This window comes from Alnus glutinosa, chromosome 1 (genome assembly GCF_958979055.1).
Source record: "Alnus glutinosa chromosome 1, dhAlnGlut1.1, whole genome shotgun sequence".
Lineage (NCBI taxonomy): Eukaryota > Viridiplantae > Streptophyta > Magnoliopsida > Fagales > Betulaceae > Alnus > Alnus glutinosa.
Window position 1 is genome coordinate 12,554,984 of NC_084886.1, and position 26,340 is coordinate 12,581,323.

The window sequence follows — 26,340 nt, forward strand, 5'->3', positions numbered from 1 at the left end:
CAGCCTAGCTAGGGGCGGCACTGCTATGGATTTTCCTTGCTCGATCTACCTCTTGAGCTTCCATATTCAAACACAAATTCATTTCTATTTACTGTCTGAATTATTTTTTATTTTTTTTAAAAAAAGAAACGTGCAGAAAAGGCCGGAAGAGTCAAGTCGAACAGAAAGCTCGGTGGTTTGGTGAGGTAATGCTGCGTTTTGGGCATTAGGAATTTTATACCTTACACGGTCCACCATTGAATGATAAACGCGTAGGGATGATGGTACGCGGCATCACCAGTAAGTTTGATTACGCCGTTGAAGCAAAATCGCCGATCTAACTATGGAGCTCAGATCTCTCGTTTTCTTTTTAGGACCAGATTCAGCACTGATAAAAAAAAAAAATTGTTAATATTACTACTGTAAAATATGTGCGCTTCCAGAAACTCTTACGTAAGAGCATCCGATGTGATGACTGATGACTCATATCATATGCTTTTCGTCACTTATTTTGGAACTGAAGAGTACACCTCCGGCAGCAATATATATTAATTAAATGGTGGATTTTTAACCTTTTTATTTTTTTATTTTTTTATTATTTTTTTTTAATTTTTTATAAAAAGAACAGGTTCTTAAACTATGTGGCCTTGCACAAAAGAAGTCCTATTATTATGCATGTTTCTGAGTTTATTTTGATTTTTGATTTGCTCGATTCTTATTCTACTGGGTTGATGTGGCAGTATTCATCAAGTTTTGAAGTCAGCATTTTTTTAAAAAAATAAAAAATAAAAAAAATCTAACTTTCATCTAACAACTGACTGAAGTTCACATCACTAGGCTTAAAGAGCAGGCATGCATGTATTCTTATGCCTCATTAAAAGTTAAAAAAAAAAAAATTAGAAAACTAAAATAATAATAAAAAATAAAACTTTAAAAACTTTATTTATTTTTTTTTTTAAAAAAAAAAATTGAAAAAAAAAGAGTGGCTTGAGCCACTCTTGTTAGGCCTGGGGTGGTTTTGGCTACCCCTTACGGCCGGTCGAGGAGTGTTTCGGCCACGTCCAAAGACCAAACCCTTAAAGCGATCAACAAAAAAAATAAAAATTGATTTTGAAAAAGAAGGAGATCTCCAAAAAGATATGTATGATAAGCATTATGATTTTTGGATTTAGCCTGTTTTAATTACCTTGAAATTTAGGTTGGTTATTAATTATCTACTGTACAAGGCCCCCTTTGAAAGGGTAAAACCTTGGAGCAATTCAATTAAGTAGCTTGACCAGTCATATTTGGGGCTTTAAATTCAAAATTAAGAAAAGATTAGAGACCCCTTTTGGGCCATTTGCCCTTTGTCTTCTTGCACATGTGTCCCCATATAAACCTCCTCAATATTCTTTGCAATTATTATAATTATTTTTCTTTCGGAACCATCTCCGACCTAATTGCACGGAGGCTTCGTACTCTCATGGCCCATTCTATCGATTTGTTTAATTTCATCAATTAAATTATCCCTAAACCCGTGTTTAGAACGGATAAACAAAAGAAAGTGAGATAATTAAAATACTCGTACTAAACAACCTTGTTTAACAGCTAAGCAGATTAAGTGTACGCTCAAAGGTACGCAAGATAGAAGAAGATCTCGTGCCTCCTTATTCTATACTTTTTTTTTTTTTGTTGTTTTCTTTTTGCAAGTCTTTTCAGAGGAGATTGGGATGGGGTTTGTGGGGTTACGAGCGGCATTTATTAATAATCTAGTTTCTCTTTTGTTTTATGTTAATTGGAAGGGGATGCTGTGCCACGTCATAAGTTTCTAGAAATATTTTCTTCTTTTTCCATCCGTGTTAACTCAATAATGTAGATTCACATGATTTGTTGGGATCAGAATTTTTGACTCGGTTCTAACTCGGCCGAGTCTGTGCACTAGAAATATATATTATATGTTTTTTCTGTTAGATTTTTATGTTGAGTCAGAATGCCACTAGGAAGCCGACCCAATCTTTGTTGTGTTACTTTCAGTTGTTTATAACGATGGAAATAGAAATTATATTAGAATTAGTATGATTACAAAATCTTAATTATAGGATTAGATCTACATATAAGATCTGTTTTAATGAAAAATGATGAAATTTGATCGTTACTGCAAGAATAATTAATATGGAATCTATTATTTCAAAAAAAAAAAAATTAATATGGAATCTATAATAGTTGTTTGGCTCTAATTAATTATTGCTCATTCTATTGCAAACTTAGTCTAATTTATAATCTATCTGTTATTATTAAATCGGCTTCAATAAAGAGAACTTTTGGTGTGAATAATTGAAAACATATGTGGTCACTGGTCAAGTTTTTTTTTTTTTTTTTTTTTTTTTTTTTTTTTTTTTTTGTGTGTGTTTTTGATTTATGTTCTTTTGATAAATTAACAAATAATTCAAAACATAAAATAGAAAAAATTGCACTATTGGTCCATGTGATTTTTTTTAAAAAAAACCTCCTAAAACATGCCCACTAATTTTTTCTTTATTCCTTGGAGTTGGAAGAATCCCAATAATACGAATGGATAAATACAAGTGGTAAGTAATTTTTTTAATTTAGTTTATTAAACTGACATTTATTATTAGAGTATATGATTTTTTTTTTTATATATATTTTTAGTAAGATTAGCATAACATGTGATTCTTGCATTTTTTTTTTTTAAAATGCACGTAAAATCGCATGCTCTAAAAATAAATGTCAATTACTAATGGTTTACAATATTAATAAATGAAATGCATGTCCTTTATTTTGCATGAAAATTTGAAGGCCATAAAATCGTATTTTGTTGGCTTTAGTTTGATTGAAAAAAGTGTGTCTCCTTGATACGCGGTTATGCCATCTATCTTAGCTTCTACCGAATCAACAACGTAAGAAAGCATTTTCACCAAAATCTCTTAAACTAAAGCTGCTTTATCTTCACACAGTAAAGGTGAAGCTAGCATACGTACGGGCAAAATCTGTCCGACCAGTTGTTGTACAGGCAGTCCTTGGCTGGCATTTCGCTGGTTAATTAATTTACCTTTTTACTAGCAAACTTTTTAATAGCCAATAATTAACATGCTAAGTGGCAATTTATAACCTTTTCTTATTCGGGATAAAACAAAGATATAACCCCAGAAATAGCATGCATATATGCACGATTACAGGATATTAAAAAATATAACAATATCTAAGCTCAAGATAAGAATAACATGCAACTACATGGTTATAAGATTTGCTTCAATGGCAATGGTGAAGATCGATTTTATCATCTCAGCTAGAAAAGAATCCAGTGAAAAGATTTTGGCCCAATTAGAAAATTTTCCCACAGCTTAATTCCTTGATGCTTTTGGGATCCATGCATGATAGTAATCGACTAAAATTTTACCCTAATAGTAAATATTTATGCCTGATCGATCTACCTTATTGTAATCGACAAAAAAAATTAAATTTTGTACACGCCAGTTTAACAAAATTAACGACATAAAATGGTTTACAATTTTTCATCGTTTCTTGTAACAAAGAACGTTAAAAATTTTCATTATTAAAAAAGAAGAACATTGGTGAATATTTACACTATATTCATACGTACGTACACTAGGATTTTAGTAATACAAAACATTTCATATATTCTACGAAAAACCAACTTTCTTTCATATCTTATAGGTACATATTCTCTAATATTCATTATTTTACTGTTTTTTGAGAAAATTTCTCTGTACTTCTCAAAAGATAAGTGAATGTATATATATATATATATATATATATATATATATATATGTATATAATTATGGAAAAGACACAGCTTATACTATATATAAGCTGTAGATCCATCGAATATAGATTAACAAAGCTTGGACCTTATCCTATATAAGCTGTAGATCCATCGAATATATATATATATTAAAAAAGCTTGTACCTTATCCCATATCAAACGGTTGTTGACAGTTCATGGATTACAGACATACATACAAATATACAGACATATATGCCAAAAACAACCAGTAACTTCCGGCGAACTTTGGTGGCAAATTCCAGTAGCGGCCAGCGATCTCTAGCAACCTCTGGAGGCGGAGAAGAATAAATAGTGAGAGAGAATATGTACAAGAATGAGAAGCTTAATCAAACTCAAAAAATAGTTTACAATATTAAAAATAGAAATCATTTTTTTGAAGATTAAAGAAACTTTTCTTTTAATCATCATTTTCGGTTAGTCACATCAAACACTAAAAAATACAAAAAATAATTTCCAACAAATACTTTATGTCAAACCAAATGAAGCCTAGCTGTCCAAATTATTGTTACATTAATGAATGACGGGGACATAATTAATAATGTAATAATTGTTAAAATATTAATTAAATGTTTAAATTTATCATTTTTTATTACCTTAAACTTCTAAGATAAATGGCAGTTTAACATTAACATACAACTTTTTTTTTTCATTACATATTATTCGTATGGTCCATTTTTTGCTAGTATGACAAGTGAGACAAAAAAAAAAATGGCATGTAAAGTGTGATGCCGTGACGCACATGGAGATGGAGGCCATACAAAAGAGTGGACGACAACCCAGGATTAAGAACATACACTAAAAAAGTTACTCCTGTCTTTATAATCAATCAAAAAAAATAAAAATGAAGAATTGAAGGGCAAACTGAGATATTGTTGAAGGTAGGTAAGCTGGATCGATTTGGATTAGTGATCTCATGGCTGTACTGCAGAAAATAAACCCTTTTTGATCTGCAACTTTGACTCAAAAGTCTCCTGGAGTTGACCGTAGCTATCAAGGCCGGTTAAAAGGAAATGAAAAACATATTGAATAATTAAAAAGATAACCCAAAAGATCGGGGTTTGAATATGACTCGCTGTAGCCAATCACAAAATGGGTCAACTTAATTTCCTTTGACCGTACCTGTCATTTATATATTAATGCCACACAAAAAAAATAAATAAATAAAATTACGGTTAATGCTGCTTACTATTGAGGACCTAATTTTGTTATAAAGATTGATTGCCTTACCATATAATTTTTTTTAAAAAATAAAAAAAAAATAATGTAAGAGAGTTTAAGCGTTGACCAGTGTCTGAATAGGGAAATGCTAGAGATGAGTCTTTCATTCCCCTTGTCACCCTCTTTTCCTTAAAAAAAAATTGATTTTTATTATAAATGGGTGACAAGGAAGGATGAAGGGTGCATGTGTAGAAGGACTCGTCGGAATAATATCCAAATCGACTTTTCAAACATGTATTATGACTGAACCACAAACTCCCCCTTACAACATATATATATAAAAGCACTTACCCCTTTGCACGACCGACCCTATAAAGTTGTAGGTAAATGATGAAATGCACTATTTTTTATCCATGTAAATGTTAGGAGTTTAAATATTATCTCTATCATTTATTTTTTATTTAAATTAAATATTTTACGCGTTAAGATATGAGTTTGATTCTACGTGAGTGAAATTGTAGAATAAATTTGTCATTTTGTATTAGTTTAAATTTTTAAGATAAAATGTTATTTAACATGGCATCAAAACAAATGTCTTAAGTTCGAACTCTGTATTCAAAATTCGCATCTCATTTTAATTAAATATTTTATATATTGAGTCTCATTTGTTAGTAAAGAATTTGAGTTTACGCGTGAGGTGGGTGAAAGTGTAAAATAAATTCCTCAATTCTGATTTATTTTAGTTTTTGAAATAAGTGGTGATTTAATATAGTATCAAATTAAATGTCATTACTTATTTTAATAAAATAAAATATTTGAAATTCATCTCTCATTTTAATAAAATATTTTACATATTTAACATTACTTTTAAAAAAGAGTTTGAATCCACACGATATGGACTTGAATTCACACGTGGGGGGACGCTTTTTTCTTTTAAATAACAAGATGAATAAGAGAGAATGAGCCATATATAAACACGACTTATAAAGGTACTTCATCTATATAATTGTTGGCTGAAAGAGAATCCATGAAGCTTATAAATTCATTCATTTTTCGCCCTGATGTGAGATAAGCCCAATTTATTTATTTTAACGCATGCAACACAAGATAATTAGGTAAAGGGAGAAATGGCGAGCATGTCATTATATTAACTTTTACCATTCTTGCCTCCTTCTTCTTCTTCTTCTTTTTTTTTTTGCAAGATTAAAATACATTTTTTCAACTTGTTACGTACCTTGTGAAAATTAGAATTCCTCAATCTTAGTAGTAACAAAAAAAAAAAAAAAAAAAAAAAAAAAAAAAAAAAAAAAAAAAAATCTTGACATGTACGTATAAGTATAACAAGGAATAGGTCTAAATGGTATAACAGTAGTTACATACATCTGTAACCTCATAGCTCGGTGGTTAGCAAACAATGACCCCCAACTTCAAGGATTCTAGGACGAGCAATTGAACCTAAAGACTCATAGTTGATATATGTAGTCACTTGTATTAAAAATTTTGGGACACCAAATGATCATCAATTTTTATTTTTATTTTTGTTTTTTCCAAAATAAAGTGATTATTGTTATTATTCGTACGTACAATTAACTGTAAGCCGATAGTCCAGGTAAGAAGACCTGCAAAGACAAGAACAGATATGAGTGACTCGCTGGTGATACTGGTGGAGAACACTCTGATGCTTAAGTCAGTAAGGTATTTAAGAGAATCTAATTATAGGCAAGAGAGTGGGAAGGAAAAACTATGCATACCTCAAAATAGGGTTCGTCACCTTTATTTATAGGACTGCCTTTGTTATGACAAATGGGTTTTTATTAAGCAAGGACCAGAGGTCAAGAGTCTGATATGGAAGGCAATCTATTCACATGAATAGCTTTCTTTTGAGAGATGCTCAAACGAATCATTCTCTTATTGAACAAAGTCTAAATAGGCAAGACCGTTAATGAAGGGATACATTTCCCTCCGTTCAATAGCCTCGATCATTACCATATATCTATCGGGCAAGCTATGATCGGCAGTCGGGGGACCTTCTGACGATGATCTCATTCGAGGGTAGAGATAGACCCTGTGGGCTGGGGTAACCAGATTAGTTGGGTTTGAGTGGGACCTTAGGGACTTCTAGTATATTATTCTACTAATTGAGGTCATATACATGTATCCTATCTACATCAAAAACTTTAGAAACAAAGCGCTAACCAAACTTGTTGTCGTCTCAATGATCTTCAATGCTTTGGCTGTTGGGCACTATGTACCGACCAATCCGGCCAACTAATTGTATGATATAAGTGAAAAGCAGTAAAGCTCCAAGAGATAGCATTTTTAATGTTGTTTTATCCTAAAATGTCTCTCGCTTAATTAGCAGTGCATCAGTGTGATAGAGCCCAGAGAGCAGCTGCTATCCATGAATGAATGGCATGAGCAATTCATTAAGCTTTTTGACTCGAGAGCATCAAGGATTATTATGCTCCAATTCTGGTCAAGCAGTCAACCCTTTGGGCTTTGAGTTTATCCTCTTTCTCTAACATGCCTGCAACACGTTTGGGTAGGCAAATATTGCCATCATCCTCTTTTTGGCAGATACATTTGTCATCATCTATGATCTATCTTCAATTCACCATATTAATCAATCCCACCATTATATATATATGCTTGTCACTGCAACACCAAGCTTTCTTTCTTTATTTAATTATTTCTTTTCAGGAAAAAGGATAAAGCTCCATAATTGCTCCCATGACAGATCTAACACTCAAATAGGGTCTCAAATTTGTTCAGTTGGTCTCACCCCTGGATAAGATCGATAATCATCAAACATTTATTCATTTAGTTGAATTTTTATTCATTTAGTTTCGCTAATGTGAAGATTGGGAGTGCGTTTTTTAACAATTGCGTAAAAAAATATGCGCTTTCGAATCGTAGGCAATTAAGGAGGTGTGTTTTTAAAAACGCACGATTTTAAAAGGTTAAATTGAGATTTTATCAAATGCTTAACTGAATTTTTAAGAATTGTGTTTTCAAATCACACGTTTTAAAATCGTTATTTTTAAGTTGCATGTTTTAAAGTTACAAATCCAAACTCACTGTTTGTATAGCTTAGGAAAAAAAGATAAAAGAAAAAAAGAAAAGAAAGGCTCAATGTCTAGAGGACTCTACTTTCTGGATTTGGCTTAGATACTACAAAAAAAAACTACAGTATATACAATATAATTTTTTCAACGGTCCAAATTTAATTCATTAATCCAAGTTTTTAGATAAATATTCTTAACTTTTTAAAACCATTTTTATACCTTACTTTCATCATGAGGTCCATTTATAAGAACACCTACACCTGATTCATTTAAAATGGCCCCACTCTTAGTGTATTATGTTATTCCATTTTAATAAATAATTATAGATATATGTATGCCTACTATTTTTCACTCTAAAAAGTGGGTTGAAAACCCGTTTGGGAACACTTTTTGTCTAAGCTTCTACTTTCTATTAAAAAAGAAAAGGTATTATCAAATAATTCAAGAAATACTTAAAATTTCTTTCACCTTTCAAGAAAAGGCATTATCAAATCAAAACATTTTTTTTAAAAAAAAAAAAAAACAAAAAATACCCACTAAAAAGTTTTGCCAAACGAGCTCATTTTTAGGGAAACAAAATAACGTTATAGAATTAGTCTTAGTGGATATGAAAGCTATTAAATAAATTTTCAAATGAAAAATTGTTGCCAATGGTCAAAACTCAAAAGTAACCTAGTTTGCAAAATGTTGGTATCCGTCACATATCCAAAAATTAGGATGAGTATCTCCTACAATTATTTTATTTTTTTTATTTTTATGAATTGCACATAATTTAGGCAAGACCACAAAAATGAGGCAGTTAGACTCGCCTACCCCGCAATCCCTTTTCTATGAAACTATCTGAATTACATGTAATTAAAACAATCCACCTATAGAGGATCCGATCCTTTTTATCTAACACACCATGTCATTATTGGTCATTATAATTAGGATATCAGTTTTACCCATAAATAGAGACCACTCAAAATGTATTAATAATTAAACAATTTATGGGAGTCTTTGACAATGCATGTGTGCATGGAAATTCATGTTACATTTCGACTGATAAAAATCAATTCGGGAATAAATCTTCTCTCAGGTGTGTGACTAATCACTAATAAATTGGTGTGACTAATCACTTCTTCTTCTTCTTCTTCTTATATCATTTTCACCACCTGAAAATATCATTCACCTGAAAATATCATTTTCACCACCTTTAAGCATATATCAACAATTATTGTGCTTTGATATATTGTGACTGACATTATCGTGGACTCTAAGTGCTAGTGGAGAAATCTAAAACAGAAAATTAAATGCTCCTTAAGGTATGTTTCAAACTCAATTTCTTTTTTTTTTTTTTTATAAGAAGTTATTTACGTACCCCTATCAATTCCGATGAATTGATTATTAGAGTATATTTAGATTACTATGAAGTTAAGAATTTTATGAGAATTGTATTGTCTTTGATAAAGATTAGATTGACTTGAATTTAGGGATTTGATGATATTGAATCATCCTAAATTAAGATATTTGATTAGGATTATATTTAATTTGTAACCTTTATAAATAGAGCATTTTGTATTGTAAACTCATCAAGGAATAAAAGTAAAATATAATCCTTTGGACTTTATCCCGTGGGTATAGGTCATAGAACGAACCACATAAAATTTCTTGTGTTCTTATTTTATTATTCCGCTATTTGTCTTTATTTTTCCATTCGATTATGCATGTTTTGTTTCATTGATATGTAAGGAGTTATCGGAAATGTTTTTCTAAAATACAATGGAACTCAGAAAAACCTTTGAAAGCGTTTTGCATAAAACAAAACCAAATTAACCAGAACACCCTCAGAATTTCTATTCTAGCAAAGACAGTGAGAGGGAGATACAAATTTTAATTTTTAAAGCTTCAAAAGAATTTTGAGAGGGACAGAATAAGAAAAAAAAATAATTATGTCTTAAATTGGTCTGTAATGGACTATATATAATTCAATTTAGCAGATTTAATTTTTATTTATTTATTAACATACATGTAATTTTGTAATTAGCAGAAAATAAATGCAAATTCAACAAGTATTAAAATATGACAATCCGATATTAACAAGAAATTAATCTTGACCATTAGATTAAATTTATAATTAATGATTATTTAATTATAATCGTTAGATCATAATTATTAGTAATGATTATTTAATTTTAGCCTTTAGACTAAACTTAATTTAATCTTACAGTTGACTTTAATAACGGTCAAGCAAATCCAACCATTGGATCTATCTCAGAAGTATCCTACGATCTAGATCAAATCACCAGATCGTATAATCACGACAGTCCAAAAAAATTAACGGTCATGATTTGATCACTCCGAACTCCAATGATTCGTGCTAAAGTACGCCACTAGCGCCTATTTGGGAGTATTGCTTACTTTAAAGCAATAGTTTGATGTGAGTTGGGCATTATAAATGCTTAGTTTATTTATTATTATTTTTTTTCATGTACTTTTTCAAATCTCTTTAAATACCTTTCATTTTAAAATAAAAGGTATTTATTTTGTATATAAATTACATTTGTATTTATTTCATTTAATTATATCTATGCCATTCCAGGAGAACACCTGGGAAATAAAATAAAAGGTATATATATGTCATACAAATGAGTAGTTAATGTAATACAATTGGACTTAAATTTATTAGGTTAAGCTTTTGGATTGATATGGTTTCCTAATGTATACCCCATATAATTATTCCTAATACATACAAATTAATATTTGGGCACGCTACTCTTACCCTTTAACCTTTAATATATTATTCTATCATTTCTCATGGAAATATATAAAACCATGAGCTTGAACAACAGTTAAATTTACAACTTTTTTATTACATCATATATATATATACACACACACACGAATTACCATGTTGTATAATATTGCTCTAACCTGCCTTTATAAATTACCATGTTTAGAGGTGGAATGATGAGTTTACGACTCAGTAAATAAATAAGTTAGGGCTGATACGTGATTCCAAGGACATTTCTTAATTCATTCATAAACAACGGACACTAGACTGTACTAAATTTTTTTGAGGGACTAAAGTTTGGAAAAAAAAAAAAAACATTTAATTATTATTATTATTATTTTTTTATAAGCAAATTTGAAGAGTAAAATTTTCTTTAACAATAATTTTTTTTTCTTTTTTTTTTTTTGGGGTGGAGGAGGCCATGGCCCACACAAGCCCCAAGCTTCGTCACTGCTCAAAAACATACATAGAATGGCTTTGTGGAAATCGTTGTAACATTTTATGAAAGCATTATTTTGTAAACACTTTATCATTTTGCTGAAGGCATAAAATCATTTCACTAAACATTTCTTTATAAATATCTTATAATTTCGCAAACTTCTTTCGTAAATCAACCCGACTTTCGTAAAATACTGAGAGGCTCTAGCTTGTGCAGTTACTTTCTTTCCTATTCCTTTTTTTTTTCTTTTTTCTTTTTTTCTTTTCCTTAAACATACATACACATCATGCCATATGATCGATCGCTTTGATTAACCCTCAGAGTCAAGGTTATGCTTGCAAAATCAACCCCTTAGCTTTCAACAAGATTGCCCTCAACACGTCTTTAATTTATGGTAGTCGCTTAGGGCTTTGGCGGAGGATAAATCCACTATGGGCCACACCCTCTGGTGTTATGCACTGCCCACCTTTTAGAAATTTATAACCATTTTATTGCACACACGGTACTAGTGTATTATGGATAGAGTTAGTAGGAGATTAGAATTTATGTTGAGATAGAGTCGTATTTAAGAAATAATAATGATCTTTGTAGTGCGTTTAAGCAAAGAATTTTATGATTGTTTTTAATTTGTTGTTTAATGTTTGTTTAATTTTATCCACCCAACCCTCACCATATATAGGATGGTGGTTACCTCTTTTATCCTTTTTTTGTTGGAAAGATATATTAAGAGTGATGAACTGCTGGCTTAATCCTCTGCATTTTCCATTTGTTTGACAATGCAACATATATTGGAGGTTCGTGTAACGGCCGTCGGTGCGTGGCTGATATTTCACGTATTAACAGATCTGTACCTCACAAGATTGATTAATTATGAGATTATTTTTTCAGATTGAGCTGCGGTGAACGCCTGGAAGAGATTGGCACTGCAGGCGGAGACGCATGCATGGCGGTGTTTGGGCAATCGGAACAGTGAGATTGTTGCCAGAAAATGTCAAAAACGTTTGTTGAGGGCCATAGAAGAGTGGCTCAGATCATACCGTGTTAAAATTGTATATTGAATCACACTTAGGGTGCGTTTGGGATTGCGATTTCATAGACAATAAGTGCGATTTTAAACCAAATCGCAGAACATAAATCGTTTGGAAACTGCATTTTTAAAAATTGCGATTTGAAAACGCAGATTTTCTGCGTTTTCAAATCGCAGGTAAGATGATGCTTTTTTGAAAACGTAGAATTTTAAAGGTTAATTTGCGATTTTAAATGCTAAACTGCGATTTTGCCAAACGCTTAACTGCGTTTTTAAAAATCACTTTTTCCAAATCGCACATTTTAAAATCGTGATTTTAAATCGCACTTTTTGAAATCGCAAACCCAAACGGACCTTAATATTGTACAGAAGGGGCTTATATATACAGGTCAATAATAAAATACAAACATATATGTAATCCGTGTGGGACATAATATAATACTACAATACACATGATCTAACACTCTAGCTATCTATTGAAGACCTATGTGAACTCCAAAGTGAATACGTATATATTCAGATTGAGCTGCGGTGAAGGCTTGGAAGAGACTGGCACCGCAGGAATATATTCCAAAACAAGACCATAAAAAGAAGCAATACTAGCTAGGTTGTTAATAACTGGTAGAATAAAATGCACAAGCACGAACAACATGGTACGTGAAAGATACTATCGTTCAGAGAGTTAAAGTTGTGATATCGAACAGTTGCCCTAATGTAATGACGTCTAGTGGCTCTGATGACAGAGGAGGCCTACCCGTTGATAGCTTGTGAGAGACTTGTTCCATTGTCGGCCTGGACTGCTGACAGGCATTTAGGCAAGCAAATGCTATCTTAGCAATGGAGAGCACTTCTTCGGTTACTCGACCCCTAGGAGGTGAGAGGCGTTGGTCCAACAGTTGATTCAGTGTTATATGATGGGAAACTGTTGATGATGATGACGATGATACGGAGGAGATGAAGCTGCCTGGATGCCTTCCCATTATCACTTCCAATGCTACCATCCCAAAGCTGTAAACATCGCACTTCTCATTCACTTCCGTTGTGTAAGCAAGCTCTGCAAAGAAGATATTAGCACATTGTATGGGTGAGTGGGTAGCGAGGAGGACTCATTAGCCATTGCCATATATATATGAAAGCTTACCTGGAGCCGAATACCCGAGGGTGCCTGCATATGATGTGAAATTGGATGAGTTAGGCTTTAAAATCCTTGCTGTGCCGAAGTCAGAAATGTGAGCTTCAAATTCGAAATCCAGCAGTATGTTATTGCTTGATATGTCTCGATGAATAATAGGAGGTGAGCAGTCGTGGTGCATGTAGGTTAAAGCTTTGGCAACACCTCTTACAATGTTCACCCTGTTAATCCAGTCCAATTCCATTGCCTTAACCTCACTGCTTAATTTCTTTCTCAAGCTTCCCCCTTCCAAGAACTCATACACCAAATATGAGTATCTTGCATGTGAACAAAAGCCGAAAAGCTTTACAATATTCCGGTGTCTTACTTCTGTTAAAGCAGTAATCTCACTGCTAAAGGCTTTTAGATTAGCCACTATGCCATCCTCTGATTGGTGAAGTTTCTTCACAGCAACAACTTGACCGGTTGGCAGCTCAGCTCTATAAACTCTTCCACATCCTCCCTCTCCAATGATGTAGTTTGAGTTGAATGCCTCTGTCGCTTCAACAATGCTTTGATGTGCTATTTTTCCATCATAGCTCCATGTCACAAACAGATTTTCATTTTCTGCATCCCTGGGCTCATCTGTCTTTCTCACTTTTTTGAAACGAACACAGTATATTCCAGCAATGATATATAAAAGAAATAGAGTGCCCAAAAGAGAGACTGTGATCAAAATCATGGCTCGAAGGCTTATCTTTTCACCAGGTCTTTTGCTCAACAAAGAAGGGCAAGCCTTCAAACCAGTGATGTTGCCACACAAATCTCTGTTATGTTCTAATGCTGCTATTTGTGCCCTGCTGAAAGCTTTGTTGTTAGGAAGAGGACCCTCCAATTTATTGTATGATATGTCCACGGATGTCAAGCTTAACATTTCACTAAAAGTGGATGGGATCGAGGTGGACAGAAAGTTGTGGGACAGGTTTAACAATTCCAAGTAGTGTAAATATCCAAGCTCCCATGGAAGCTTTCCTGTGAGCAAATTGTGGCTAAGATCAAGATATTGGAGATTGCGTATGTTGGCAATCTGTGGGGTGATACTTCCCCAAAACATGTTCATGCTCAAATTCAAATCTGAGAGTCTTGAGCACTGTGCCAATTGTATGGGAATTGATCCACTTAGGTTGTTTGCTGCTAAGTTAAGTTGACCAAGACTGGAGAGCTTTCCAACTTCCGTGGGAATATTGCCTGAAAGTTTATTATTATTCAGTTTAAGAAGGAATAATAAAGTCAACGCCCCCAATTCCTTTGGAATCTTTCCTACTAGGTGATTTCCGGATAGGTCAAGCAACTGTAGTTTATTTGCTTTACCAAGATCATGTGGTATTGTACCTGAAATTCTATTGTTTGAGATCTTCAAGCTTGTTAGGCTTTTGCATTGCCCCCAGTTGTTCGAAAGTTCACCATAGAGCTTGTTATAACTCAGATTGATGTAATTCAGTCTTGGATATATGCCGAAATCTTTGGATATGTTCCCTTCAAGCTGATTTCTATGCAGCTGAACTCTGACTAATCTGGTACAGTTTCCTAAACTCTTTGGAATAGGACCGGAGAAGTTGTTTGCATGTGCAGCCAAGTGTTTAAGTGCCCCATTGGCGCATATATTTTGTGGTATATAGCCAGACAACAAGTTCTCAGCCACCAAAAAAGCTACCAAAGATGTAAGATTATACATTTCTGTAGGAATGGAGCCACTGAGTTTGTTCGTAAACAAAGCTAAGATAGTGAGGGATGTGAGTTTTCCTATTTCTCGAGGGATGTGGCCAGAAAATTGATTCACATGCAGGAGCAACTCTGTAAGGTTGTTCAAATCTCCTAGTACTGGAGGGATGTGACCAGAAAATTGATTGAAGGACAGATCCAACTGTGTGAGCTTGGTCAAATTGCCTACTTCCGGAGGTATGCGGTCAGATAGACTATTATAAGACAGATTCATAACTAGGAGCTTTGTCAAGTTTCCTATAGAAGTAGGGATTGAACCTACGATATTGTTTTTTCCCAAATTTAGCTTCATTAGAGAAATAAGATTTCCCATTTCCTGAGGTATAGACCCATTTATCTCATTCTTATCCATATAAAGGTATTGAAGACTCGTCAGCAGACAAATCTCCGATGGAATATTTCCAGAGAGACGATTAAGACTCAAGTCTAGGTGATTGAGTTTGGAAAGATTACTGATATGGGGTGGAATGGTTCCATAAAAAGAGTTGTTAGAAAGCTCGAGGCTGACAAGGTCGGGGAATGATAAGAAGTTGAGATATTGAAGCGTACCTTGTAATATATTATTCCTTTTTGGTTGTGGCCTTTATATCACATTTACGGTATTTACTATGTTTATTATTTTTTCAATAAACATATACGGCATTATGGATATTTCCATTAATTTAGATTACCGTAAATATGGAATCGGTATTATGGTTATTTCTATTAATTTAGATTACCGTAAATATGGAATCGGTTAATTGATTTTAAAATCAATTAACGATATTGTTTCCTTGATGGAAGGAAACAAATACGGTGTTTACCATTTTGAGGGTCCCTAACCTAGCCTATAAATAGAGTGCCTGTGTACACCATCAGTACAGCCATCAAGCAATAGGCATAGGTTAGAAGATCCCTCAAATAATCTTTCTTGTTCTTCAGATGGATCGTGGAGACGCTTGAGCAAACATGGCTAGAGGTAAGCCTGAATCCTGTTTATTCGTTTTCCGCTGCGCATGTTAGATTAAATAATATGTTGATTATTTCTAACATGTGGTATCAGAGCCAGCCTCTATGCTATTTTGCTTAGCATATAATTTTACTATGTGTTATCAATATTGAATCAAGTATTTTTTATTTGTTATCAATATTGAATCAAGTATATTCTATTTGGTATTGTTCACTTCTGTTTGTCAATATTGTTTGAGCAATATTTCGTCTTTTGTGACATGATAGAAATGTATTAGCGATTATTTTGTGAATATTTGTTGTTCACGTACTGTTTGTGAAAACCCATAAATTTGATATAACTACTTTTTGTTTTATCACTATTCTGTGTATTGTGATATACTGCCTAATTGTGAGTTGTTGTAATCTTGATATGGGTATTTTCATAAAGGGGTGGCGGCTAGGGTTCCATTTTTAGGGTTTTCAACCCATCTGGAACATTACGGGTCGGGTTGGTTGGTGACTGGGTAGGGTTTCGACCCATTAAAGTTTTTGGGTTTGATATATTTTCGGGTAGGGTTTTTTAAAACCCATGCAGTTTTGGGCCATTTAAGTGGGCTGACCTAGTTTAGGCCAGCACTATACATAGACCCAGAGGCCTGACCCGATTAAGTGGGTTGACCTAATTGCCAAATACAGTAGCCCATTTGGAGTCTTGTGACCCATAAGCCCAACCCAATATACTAGCCCATTACAGTAGCATTTAAATAAAAAAAATAAAAGATTTGACTCATATGGGGTTTGAACTTGGGACCTTCTTGTCCATAAAGTGACATGCTTCAAACCATTGAGCTAAGCCTAGTTTTATGCTTTCACATTAAGGTTTTATTCCCTTTATTATTTACAGTACTGTGTATTAAAATTATTGTTTATTTAATACATGAATTGAGGAATATATTTTTAATTTTAAATTTATATTGTTTAAATATAAATTGTTTGATGCCTAGACCTAAGAATAATTAACAATACCATATATACTGGTGTGTTTACAGTAATATCTAAGAATGCAATGTCGGGGAAAGTTCTGGCAAGGAAAGTCTTGGGATTTAAGTGTGTCCGGTGTGACCCCCCTCACTTTCCTGGGAGCTCATCTGCTTGCACCTTGGAAAATGCTGTTTACCCCATTTAAGTATTGGTTTGTTATATTCCTAAGAGGGGGCATCTATAAAGTTGTTAGATGTTAATGAAGTAGCAATTATCATGATAATTTTGGGAGAGCCACAGCATCCCAATTTTGAATGACAATTGCATCAAGATTACACACACGTAATTATCATAATAATTATGGGAGAGCCAAAGCATCCCATTTTTTGTATGATAATTACATCAGGATCACACGCATGAACCTCATAAAGATTTATTAGATATTCATGAATTACAGCGTGATTATTATGATTTTGGGAGAGCCAAAGCATCCTAATTTTGTAATAATTGCATAAGAATCGTACACATGAACTTCATATAGAAAAATTAACATCGTATTGTAATTAACTCATAAATTTAATTACCTATCCCCAAAGGGAAGTTTTTATTTTTATGACTTAATTAGAATGAGATAACAAATTTAGTATTAAAAGTAAAATTTCTTTCGGTTGCCCAAAGGTACGAAGAATTTTATTTATTAATATTTAAATTTATTAGTCTTATCAATAAAGAGTAAATTTCATGCGTGATGCAACCTTTGCCCAAAGGTAGGTTGAAATTTACTATTTAAATTGGCATTGGCTAATTTAAAATAAAGTTACTTCATAGCATTAAAGTATTTATTTTAATTTTGGGTTATTGCAGCTATTCCTGTTACTCTACCTTTTGGTGGTTTTATATTCCAATACATTATGATAATATTTTTCTGACTGGAAAAATGATTGATATGCTTTTTCATTTGGGGTGTTAAAAATTTTGGTACTCCGTGTGGACAAACCACCTACTCCCGCGGAATTAAGTACGCCACGTGAGATTATTAAGCATGAACGGTGGGAGTGATTTAATCACTTAAGTTAGATGTACATGAAATCTCATGTCACTAAAGTCATCAGGGATTTATTCCTGAATGTTTTAGAGCCAAAGTTTTATAAAGGTTGTTTATGAACATTTAGTAAGTTCAAACAAAACTTGGCCAGCACCCTAATAGAAAAAAAAGCTTTAAAGACAAACTTTTTATAGTTTCTAAAGTGTTTATAATCTCATTATGGGAATGAAGGATATTATAGCTTAGCTTAAGTCCCTAAAGATTGAGATTTTTTGAGTCATTGTTGGTCTATTTCATTTTTTGAATTCTCTCTTCTAAGTGTAGAATTTTATCTTTTAACACACATAAGGATAAATGGTTAATAAGTGAACTTCTAACCATGTGTGTTCAAGAATATGAGAGAATCCATAAAGTGTTCACATGATTACTCATGTCAAGGGAAAGACCAATAAATGCAATCATGTCCAACACTTATAGCATGAGAATAAGGTGCCAATAAAGTATTATGGCAATCAAGATACCTATTTCTCATGAAATAAGGAAAATTAAGGGCATATAAAGAAAGATTGCATGAAGTATAAGAAATGACTTAAAATAAAGATAATCTCATATATCTAGTATGTCGTGAATCTCTTTTAGTGACTCATTCAAATATATTGTGGATTGATTATGGTCCACGTTGTCAACACTGCAGAGTCTTTTTAAAATGAATAACACGTGTTTATAATTTGAGCTTGTTGAGATCTATAGGTTAATTTTAAAATTCAGTTATAATTTTGACCTCAAAAATGATTTATATTCCATAATCTTTTTGAAATATATTTTCTAGTTTGGCTTATTAAAAATTTCAATTTTTATTTTAAACTTGAAATTTTTCTTATTTTTTGTGGAATATTGGTTGGGGTTTATTTAAAGTCTATTTAAAATTGACATACATCCCAATTTTTGAAACAAAATTATTTGTTTATTTCTGCATACTGATGTTGACGTAAAGTAGAGTCTTTAAGAATTTAAAAATGCTCTTGTTATGGCTTTGGAGATTGAAATATATCTCCATACAGAAAATAAAAATCGGTGATTTACTGACTTTGGTACTTGTGTGGATTGCATAAGGGAAAGCATACCAACAAGACCATTAGAGGTGCCAAAGAGAGCCTTTTAAAATTCTTGAGATCATGTACATTGAAATATATTAACCTTTCCATACTCATTGCCTAAATGGTCAGAGATATTTTTTATCTCTTTTAGTGATGACCATATAAAGTTTATGTATCTCTATCTTCTAAATATTAAAGCTGGGGTATTGAATGCTTTCAATACCTATAAGGAAGAAGAAGAGAAACAATATGAAGATCATAAGATCTAATATAGGCATAGAGTATTAAGGTAGGTACACACAAAAGGAAATGATTAGTAATACTAATCTGCTATCACCCTTATAGAGTAAAGCTTTGAAGACCGTTGTGTATATGTTAAACAGGATTTCATCTAAGGTTGTCCATAAGACACCTTTTAAAGTATGAAATAGATGGAAGCTTAGTTTAAATTATTTACACATATGGGGTTGCCTTGCTAAAGAGAGGATTTATAATCCTCGCCTTAGAAAATTAGATTCAAGGACAACCAACGGATCTTTTATAAGCTATCTAGTAAACTTTAAAGGGTTTTAATGTTTTATTATCCTTCGTATAATCTTAGAGTTGTTGATTGTAAAATTTCTAGAGGATGCAGAACCTAGTGGGAGTGCTCATTCACATAAATTGGAATTTGAGGAAGCACTAGAGTTGGCCAAGTCTCCTCCTCATAGAGGATGATTGATTGTATTCAGGAAAAATCAGATTGATTATCCTGAGCCACAATCATTTCTAGAACAACCAACTCATACAGAATAGGTTCAAAATCTATTCTCCCATTGCAAAATGCAGAGGAAGTAGAATTAAGAAAATCCTATAGAATAAGTAGATTAACAATTCTTAGTGATTATGTTGTATATCTCCCAGAGTCTGATGTTGACGTTGGACATAAAGATGATCCAAATTTGTTTTCACATGCTATGAATGGAGAAAACTCCTCATTGAGATTCAGTGCCATGAAGTGAGAGTTAAGTCCATGGCTGAAGGGTCGAGCTAGACTCGTAGCCAATGGTTTTACTCATAAGGAAGGCATTGATTATCGTGAAACATTCTCTCCAGTGTCTAAGGATAGTTCATCAAGATGATCATAGCATTAGTAGCTCATTTTTGATCTAGAGCTACATCAAGTGGATGCGAAAACGACTTTTCTGAATAGGGATCTTAAAGACGAGGTTTACATGAAACAATCAAAAGGTTTTATAAATAACAGTCAGAAAGCTTGTAAATTAAATAATTCTATTTGTGGGCTATGATAGATCTCTCATCGGTGATATACTTTTTACAAGGTAATTGAAAACCTTGATTAGTATATATACCTTAAGGTCAGTGGGAGTATAGTAATCTTTCTAGTCCTATATTTGCAAGTGGTGATTTAGGTTTGCTACATAAAGTTCACAAAACTTTGAAATGAAGGATTTGGGTGAAACCTCTTATGTCTTTTGACATAGAGATTCACAGAGACATAAAGAATATTAACATTGTCTCGGAAGGCCTACATTGAAAAAAGTTTTGGGAAAATTTAGAATGAAGGATTTGCACCTTCAGTAGCAATTAAGAGGGACTAATTAAATACAGATTAATATCCCAAAAGGTATTGGAATAAGGGCAGATGAATAGTGTCTGCATTATATATAACCATATGACTGACAATAAGTATATTGAGTCAATAAAGTGCTGCAAATAAAGTCTTGCGGTATATGCAAGGAACCAAGAAGTACAACTTAACCTAAGGATACACTTTCCATTTGAAGGTGGTTAGTTGTTCAGATTTGAGTTTTGCTGATTGTGTAGATAGTAGAAAGTCTATTTTAGGGTATATATCTTTTTATTGAAGGAAATATCCTAGAGATGCAGTATGCAGACTATAGTTGCTACGTCTACCAAGAAGGCTAAAAGTCTAGCGTGCTATGAATTTAGTACACAGGCATGATGGTTGAGACATTTGTTGAAAGTCTCAATCTTGTCGATTTTACAGTTAGACCATAAAGATACTCTGCGGTAATTCTACTATAATCTTCTTTTATAAGAATAAAGAGTAAAAGCAGAAGTAAATCGACATCAAGTATCTCAGTACGAGAGATAACATTAAGAGACATAAAGGGTCTATTGAGCATATAAGTACTGAATTAATGATTGCGGATCCCATGACTTAAAGTTTACCGGTAAAGAAAGAATAAAGTCATGCGGAATATATGAGACTCATTAATTCATTTTCGCTTGGTTTGTCTCTTTTTGGTCTATAGACATAAAGTTATTGTAATAAAGATTTTTTGTGCACATTTGTTATTTTATCCATGAGGATAAATAAAGTTGGACCCGAATGACTTATAGGAAGTTCATTCATAAAGCTTGATTATCCATAAGGTACTCATGTAAGGAGTGTTTTACATCGTGATACATGGAAGGGACGACCTAATTTTATAATGGTTTTACCGCCATGATTCGTGTGAAACATTTCTTAACTGAGTTGGAGGATTCCATAAAAGATTGGCCAAAACTAAAGAACCTAATACCATATGGTCATGTGTTATAAAGTCCAAGTGGGAGAATGTAATATATTATTCCTTTTTGGTTGTGGCCTTTATATCACATTTACGGTATTTACTATGTTTATTATTTTTTCAATAAACATATACGGCATTATGGATATTTCCATTAATTTAGATTACCGTAAATATGGAATCGGTATTATGGTTATTTCTATTAATTTAGATTACCGTAAATATGGAATCGGTTAATTGATTTTAAAATCAATTAACGATATTGTTTCCTTGATGGAAGGAAACAAATACGGTGTTTACCATTTTGAGGGTCCCTAACCTAGCCTATAAATAGAGTGCCTGTGTACACCATCAGTACAGCCATCAAGCAATAGGCATAGGTTAGAAGATCCCTCAAATAATCTTTCTTGTTCTTCAGATGGATCGTGGAGACGCTTGAGCAAACATGGCTAGAGGTAAGCCTGAATCCTGTTTATTCGTTTTCCGCTGCGCATGTTAGATTAAATAATATGTTGATTATTTCTAACATACCTCTCAAACCTCTACTTGTGATGTTTATATGCGTGACACTTCCAGAATCATTGCATTTGATTCCAACCCACTTGCAGGGGTTATTAGAAGAAGAAGAAGCGGTGGAAGGGAGGAGCATTTGAGTTGAATTCTCAAGACTGTCTTTCCATCTCCGAAGAGCCTCTGCTTGTTCTTTTCTTCGAGCCACCGAGGAAGAAGCTCGTGCAGAGGAAACATGGCTAAAATAGATGAAGATGATGATTATTTTGATTGAAAACAAGACCCTGAATGGAGTGAGCAGGTTAGAGAGTGGTTGCTTAAGCAAAACTGACATGCCTTCAGCTGTGGGGTGAAATTGGTTTGCTAAAGCATCAGTGATGATCAAAAGGCTTTGATGTCGGTCTGCATAGGGTCTTAATTATTTAAATGCTTTCTTTTTCTAAACTAAAAAATAACACAATTTTAATAAATATCGTTTTTATCTTTTATGACATGTTGCTTTCCAGAATAATTCCCTTTTGAAAACATCATTAATAGTGCATTCTACATTGTTTTCTTTTCTTTTTTGTTTTTTAATGAAGAACTGTTCGGTATTAGTTTGAAAAAAAAATATATAAAGCTGGATAATACTTGTGAGAGAAAGTATAACAGGATAGAAAACTTAAAAGACAAATAGTAGAATAATAGAATAGAGACAAGAGAATTTTATAAGGAAGAGAGAGAAAGAGAGAGAGGAAGAGAGAAAGCGAAAGTTTATAATAGACAACATTGTGCTGCTTTAGTTCATTGCATTTTTTTGCTTAATCTTTTACAATACAAAAACTTCTATTTATAGGGTTTAAAATGAATACAAATATGGTAATCAAATCCTCATCAAATATGGTAATTAGATCCCCATGATTTGATTACGACACACCATAAATATGAAATATTACAATACCAATCAAATATGGAATATATGGAAAGTATATTATACTTTCTATATATTCTAGTCCTTCATATCTTCTAACATCCCCCTTCAAACTCAAGGTGGAAGATTCTGGAATCTTGAGTTTGCAATAAATGCTTATTCTTCTTCTTTTGGAGATGACAACGATCAACGACAGTCAACGACGATAAATGGAGGAAGTCGGCGACGGTGAAGATGCGCCTTAAATATCAATGGGCCAACTATGGGCCAAAGAAAGTGAAAAGAAAAGAAAGATTGGGCCACCTATGGGCCAAAAAGAAAGTGAGCCAAATATAGGCTAAATAAGGCATGATATCACTTTTCAAATGCCAAAATAGAATGGGCCAACTATGGGCCAAAGAAAGAGAAAAGAAAAGAAAGATGGGGCCAACTTTGGGCCAAAAAAAAAAAAAAATGAGCTAACTATGAGCTGAAGAGAGCATGAGTTTTAGAGAATACCTCAAATGTCAAAAGAAAGAGAAAGATTGAGTCAATAACAAAAAATAATGAGCCAACAAAGGATATTACAATAATGAGATAACAAAGGGCAAGAATAATATGGGCAGTTTGGCCTCTTTTGATTTTGATTTTTTTTTTCTTTTTTTTTTTCTTTTCTTTCTTTTTTTTTTTTTTTTTTCATCTTCCCGAGACTACCCATTGGGCATTCACTACCAAAACTACATCCTTTTACTTCTTCTTCTTCTTCTTCTTCTTTTTTTTTTTTTTTTTTTTTTCATCTTCCCGAGACTACCCATTGGGCATTCACTACCAAAACTACATCCTTTTTCTTCTTCTTTTCTTCTTCTTCTTCTTCTTCTTCTTCTTCTTCTTCTTCTTCTTCTTTTTTTTTTTTTTTTTTTTTTTTTTTTTTTTTTTTTTTTTTTTTTTTTTTTTTTCCATACCTTGCATCTGCATCACACAAATTGTTTAGAAACGCAGGTTACGCAGCACACACTTCCTTTCTTGCTGAACCAGGAAACGGCACCGGTGCTTCTGGACGGTGGACTGACGCTGTCGAGGGCGTTGGTGGCGGCGACGAAGGCGAGATGGGTTGCTGTTGGAGAGAATTGCTGGAAAACGGTGGCTCACTAGTGAACGGTGATGGTGGGCTGCAGAAGCGTGGAAGGAGGCTGGAGGGACTGTGTCGTGTGGTGTTGGAGAGGATGGCCAGAATTGGTTGCGGCACCACTGAGGCGGCGGTGGGCTGGAACTGGTTGCCTTTGCTAGTTGCTGGGTGGGAGAACAGTGGAGAAAACGGTCTCTGTGTTGTTGGGTATGAAAGAGAGGGCAGAGGAGGTGTTACACTTTATGTGTGGCTGGACAAATAGAGGGGAAGATCATGTGTTTGACAGAAAGACGCAGAGAAGCTGCAGAAAGAGAAAGAAGACGACGTTGGTCGATTTTGAAGGCTTTTTTATTTTTATTTTTATTTTTTTTGGAGAAAAGAAAGGATATTTTGGGAGAACAGTGGAGTGGAGAGAACTCTTTCTGCAGAATTTGAGTGGAGGAACTGAAATGGCGTGGGCCATATTAGAAAAAAAAAAAAAAAAAAAAAAAATTTAAGACAAAAAAGGGATAGAAGAGAGGATCTTGAGGCTAAGGTGTTTGACAGAAGTACACTAAGAACTTCAAGAAGGGAAGAACGACGTTGGTCGATTTTCAGGCTCTGATACCATGAGAGAAAATATAACAGGATAGAAAACTTAAAAGACAAATAGTAGAATAATAGAATAGAGACAAGAGAATTTTATGTAAGGAAGAGAGAGGAAGAGAGAAAGCGAAAGCTTATAATAGACTACATTGTGCTTCTTTAGTTCATTACATTTTTTTGCTTAATCTTTTACAATACAAAAGCCCCTATTTATAGGGTTTAAAATGAATACAAATATGGTAATTAAATCCTCATCAAATATGGTAATTAGATCCCCATGATTTGATTACGACACACCATAAATATGAAATATTACAATACCAATCAAATATGGAATATATGGAAAGTATATTATACTTTCTATATATTCTAGTCCTTCATATCTTCTAACAACTTGAACATAAAGTTGAAACTCACAACTCATTAAAATTGTAATTGTGTAATATTTATGACTTGAATTATGCTGTCAAGTGTAATGACTTTCTAAACTAAATCTATCGAATTTGATTATTGAATATTGTTGGATTTGCATTGATCGACCCGAATATTGTTGGCCGATGTTCGCATCCATATCTCTTAATTGATTTCTAGTTCTTGAGTTAAGGATAGAAAGTGTTCAGAATTTGTCCATGCCTCAGCAATCAGCATAGTACAATTACGAAATTTCGATCTCATGATAAAAAATATTTAAAGTAAAGAGATATTGGTAGGAAAATCTATGGAGTTCTGAAGAAAAGTTTCATGGGTAATTATCTTTTTTTCCATGAACTATTGGCCTATGTCATTTTGACCCTACGAACTATCCCTTCGATCAAAAAAGAACATCAAACTATCATTTTTACATACTTTGTCTCCTTCCGTCAGTCTAATTCATGCAAAGACTTAAATGTCCTAACTCAATTTCAAAAATTACCTAAATATCATCATCTTAAACAAAAAAAAAAAAAAAAAAACTGAAAGAAAAGGGAGTAGCGGCAGCCACCCCCTGAGGTGGCCGGGTGGCCGCACAGCCTCCCCAGAACTTGGGTTGGCCACACGGCCACCCAGCCACCTCAGGGGGTGGACCTCAGGGGGTGGCTGCCGCTACTCCCTTTTCTAATAAGTAATAATAAGTAATGGTCAGAAAAACATAATAGCTAATTAATGTTTATGGTGTGAAAATGTCAAAGCATGTGTCACTTAAATAATCCTCAATTAAGTCAATAAACGTGTGGGGCTAATTCTCTCTTGGACTGGTTTTGGCTTAATTTTCTCATTTCTGCTCCATTTTTCAGCACCAACAGACTTAAAAGTCTTATAAAATCTGAACGGATCTTCAACGTACGTAGAAAAATCAGCAGTGTGTGAAAGAGAGAATTAAGTGCGAAATTCTCACTTCGTTTCTCACAGTTGAAAGGCGGCACGGCACCGAGAGAAAGAGATATTTTTCTCTGTATTGAAAGTTTTGAGTGGTATTCTGCCTAGTGCCTACTATATTTTGGATGGCGAAGTGCCATGCAGT

General features: G+C 33.3%; 1 protein-coding gene across 1 annotated transcript; it reads right to left on the reverse strand.

The window, feature by feature from the left end:
• Positions 1–12,665: 12,665 nt before the first annotated feature.
• On the reverse strand, positions 12,666–22,570 carry LOC133858688 (MDIS1-interacting receptor like kinase 2-like). The gene is made up of 3 exons (XM_062294161.1): positions 22,261–22,570; positions 13,388–15,688; positions 12,666–13,300 (listed from the first exon to the last, which is right to left on the reverse strand). Exons 1-3 carry the CDS (start codon positions 22,376–22,378, stop codon positions 12,921–12,923), a joined length of 2,799 nt encoding a protein of 932 aa, XP_062150145.1. The 5' UTR covers positions 22,379–22,570; the 3' UTR covers positions 12,666–12,920.
• Between the last annotated feature and the right edge of the window lie 3,770 nt (positions 22,571–26,340).

Coding starts and splice junctions, on each gene's coding strand:
- LOC133858688 (XM_062294161.1), bottom strand. CDS start 22,378: ATGCTCCTCCCTTCCACCGCTTCTTCTTCTTCTAATAACCCCTGCAAG. Junction 15,689..22,260: donor CACAAGTAGAGGTTTGAGAG/GTATGTTAGAAA, acceptor ATATATTACAAG/GTACGCTTCAATATCTCAAC. Junction 13,301..13,387: donor CCTCGGGTATTCGGCTCCAG/GTAAGCTTTCAT, acceptor TCTTCTTTGCAG/AGCTTGCTTACACAACGGAA.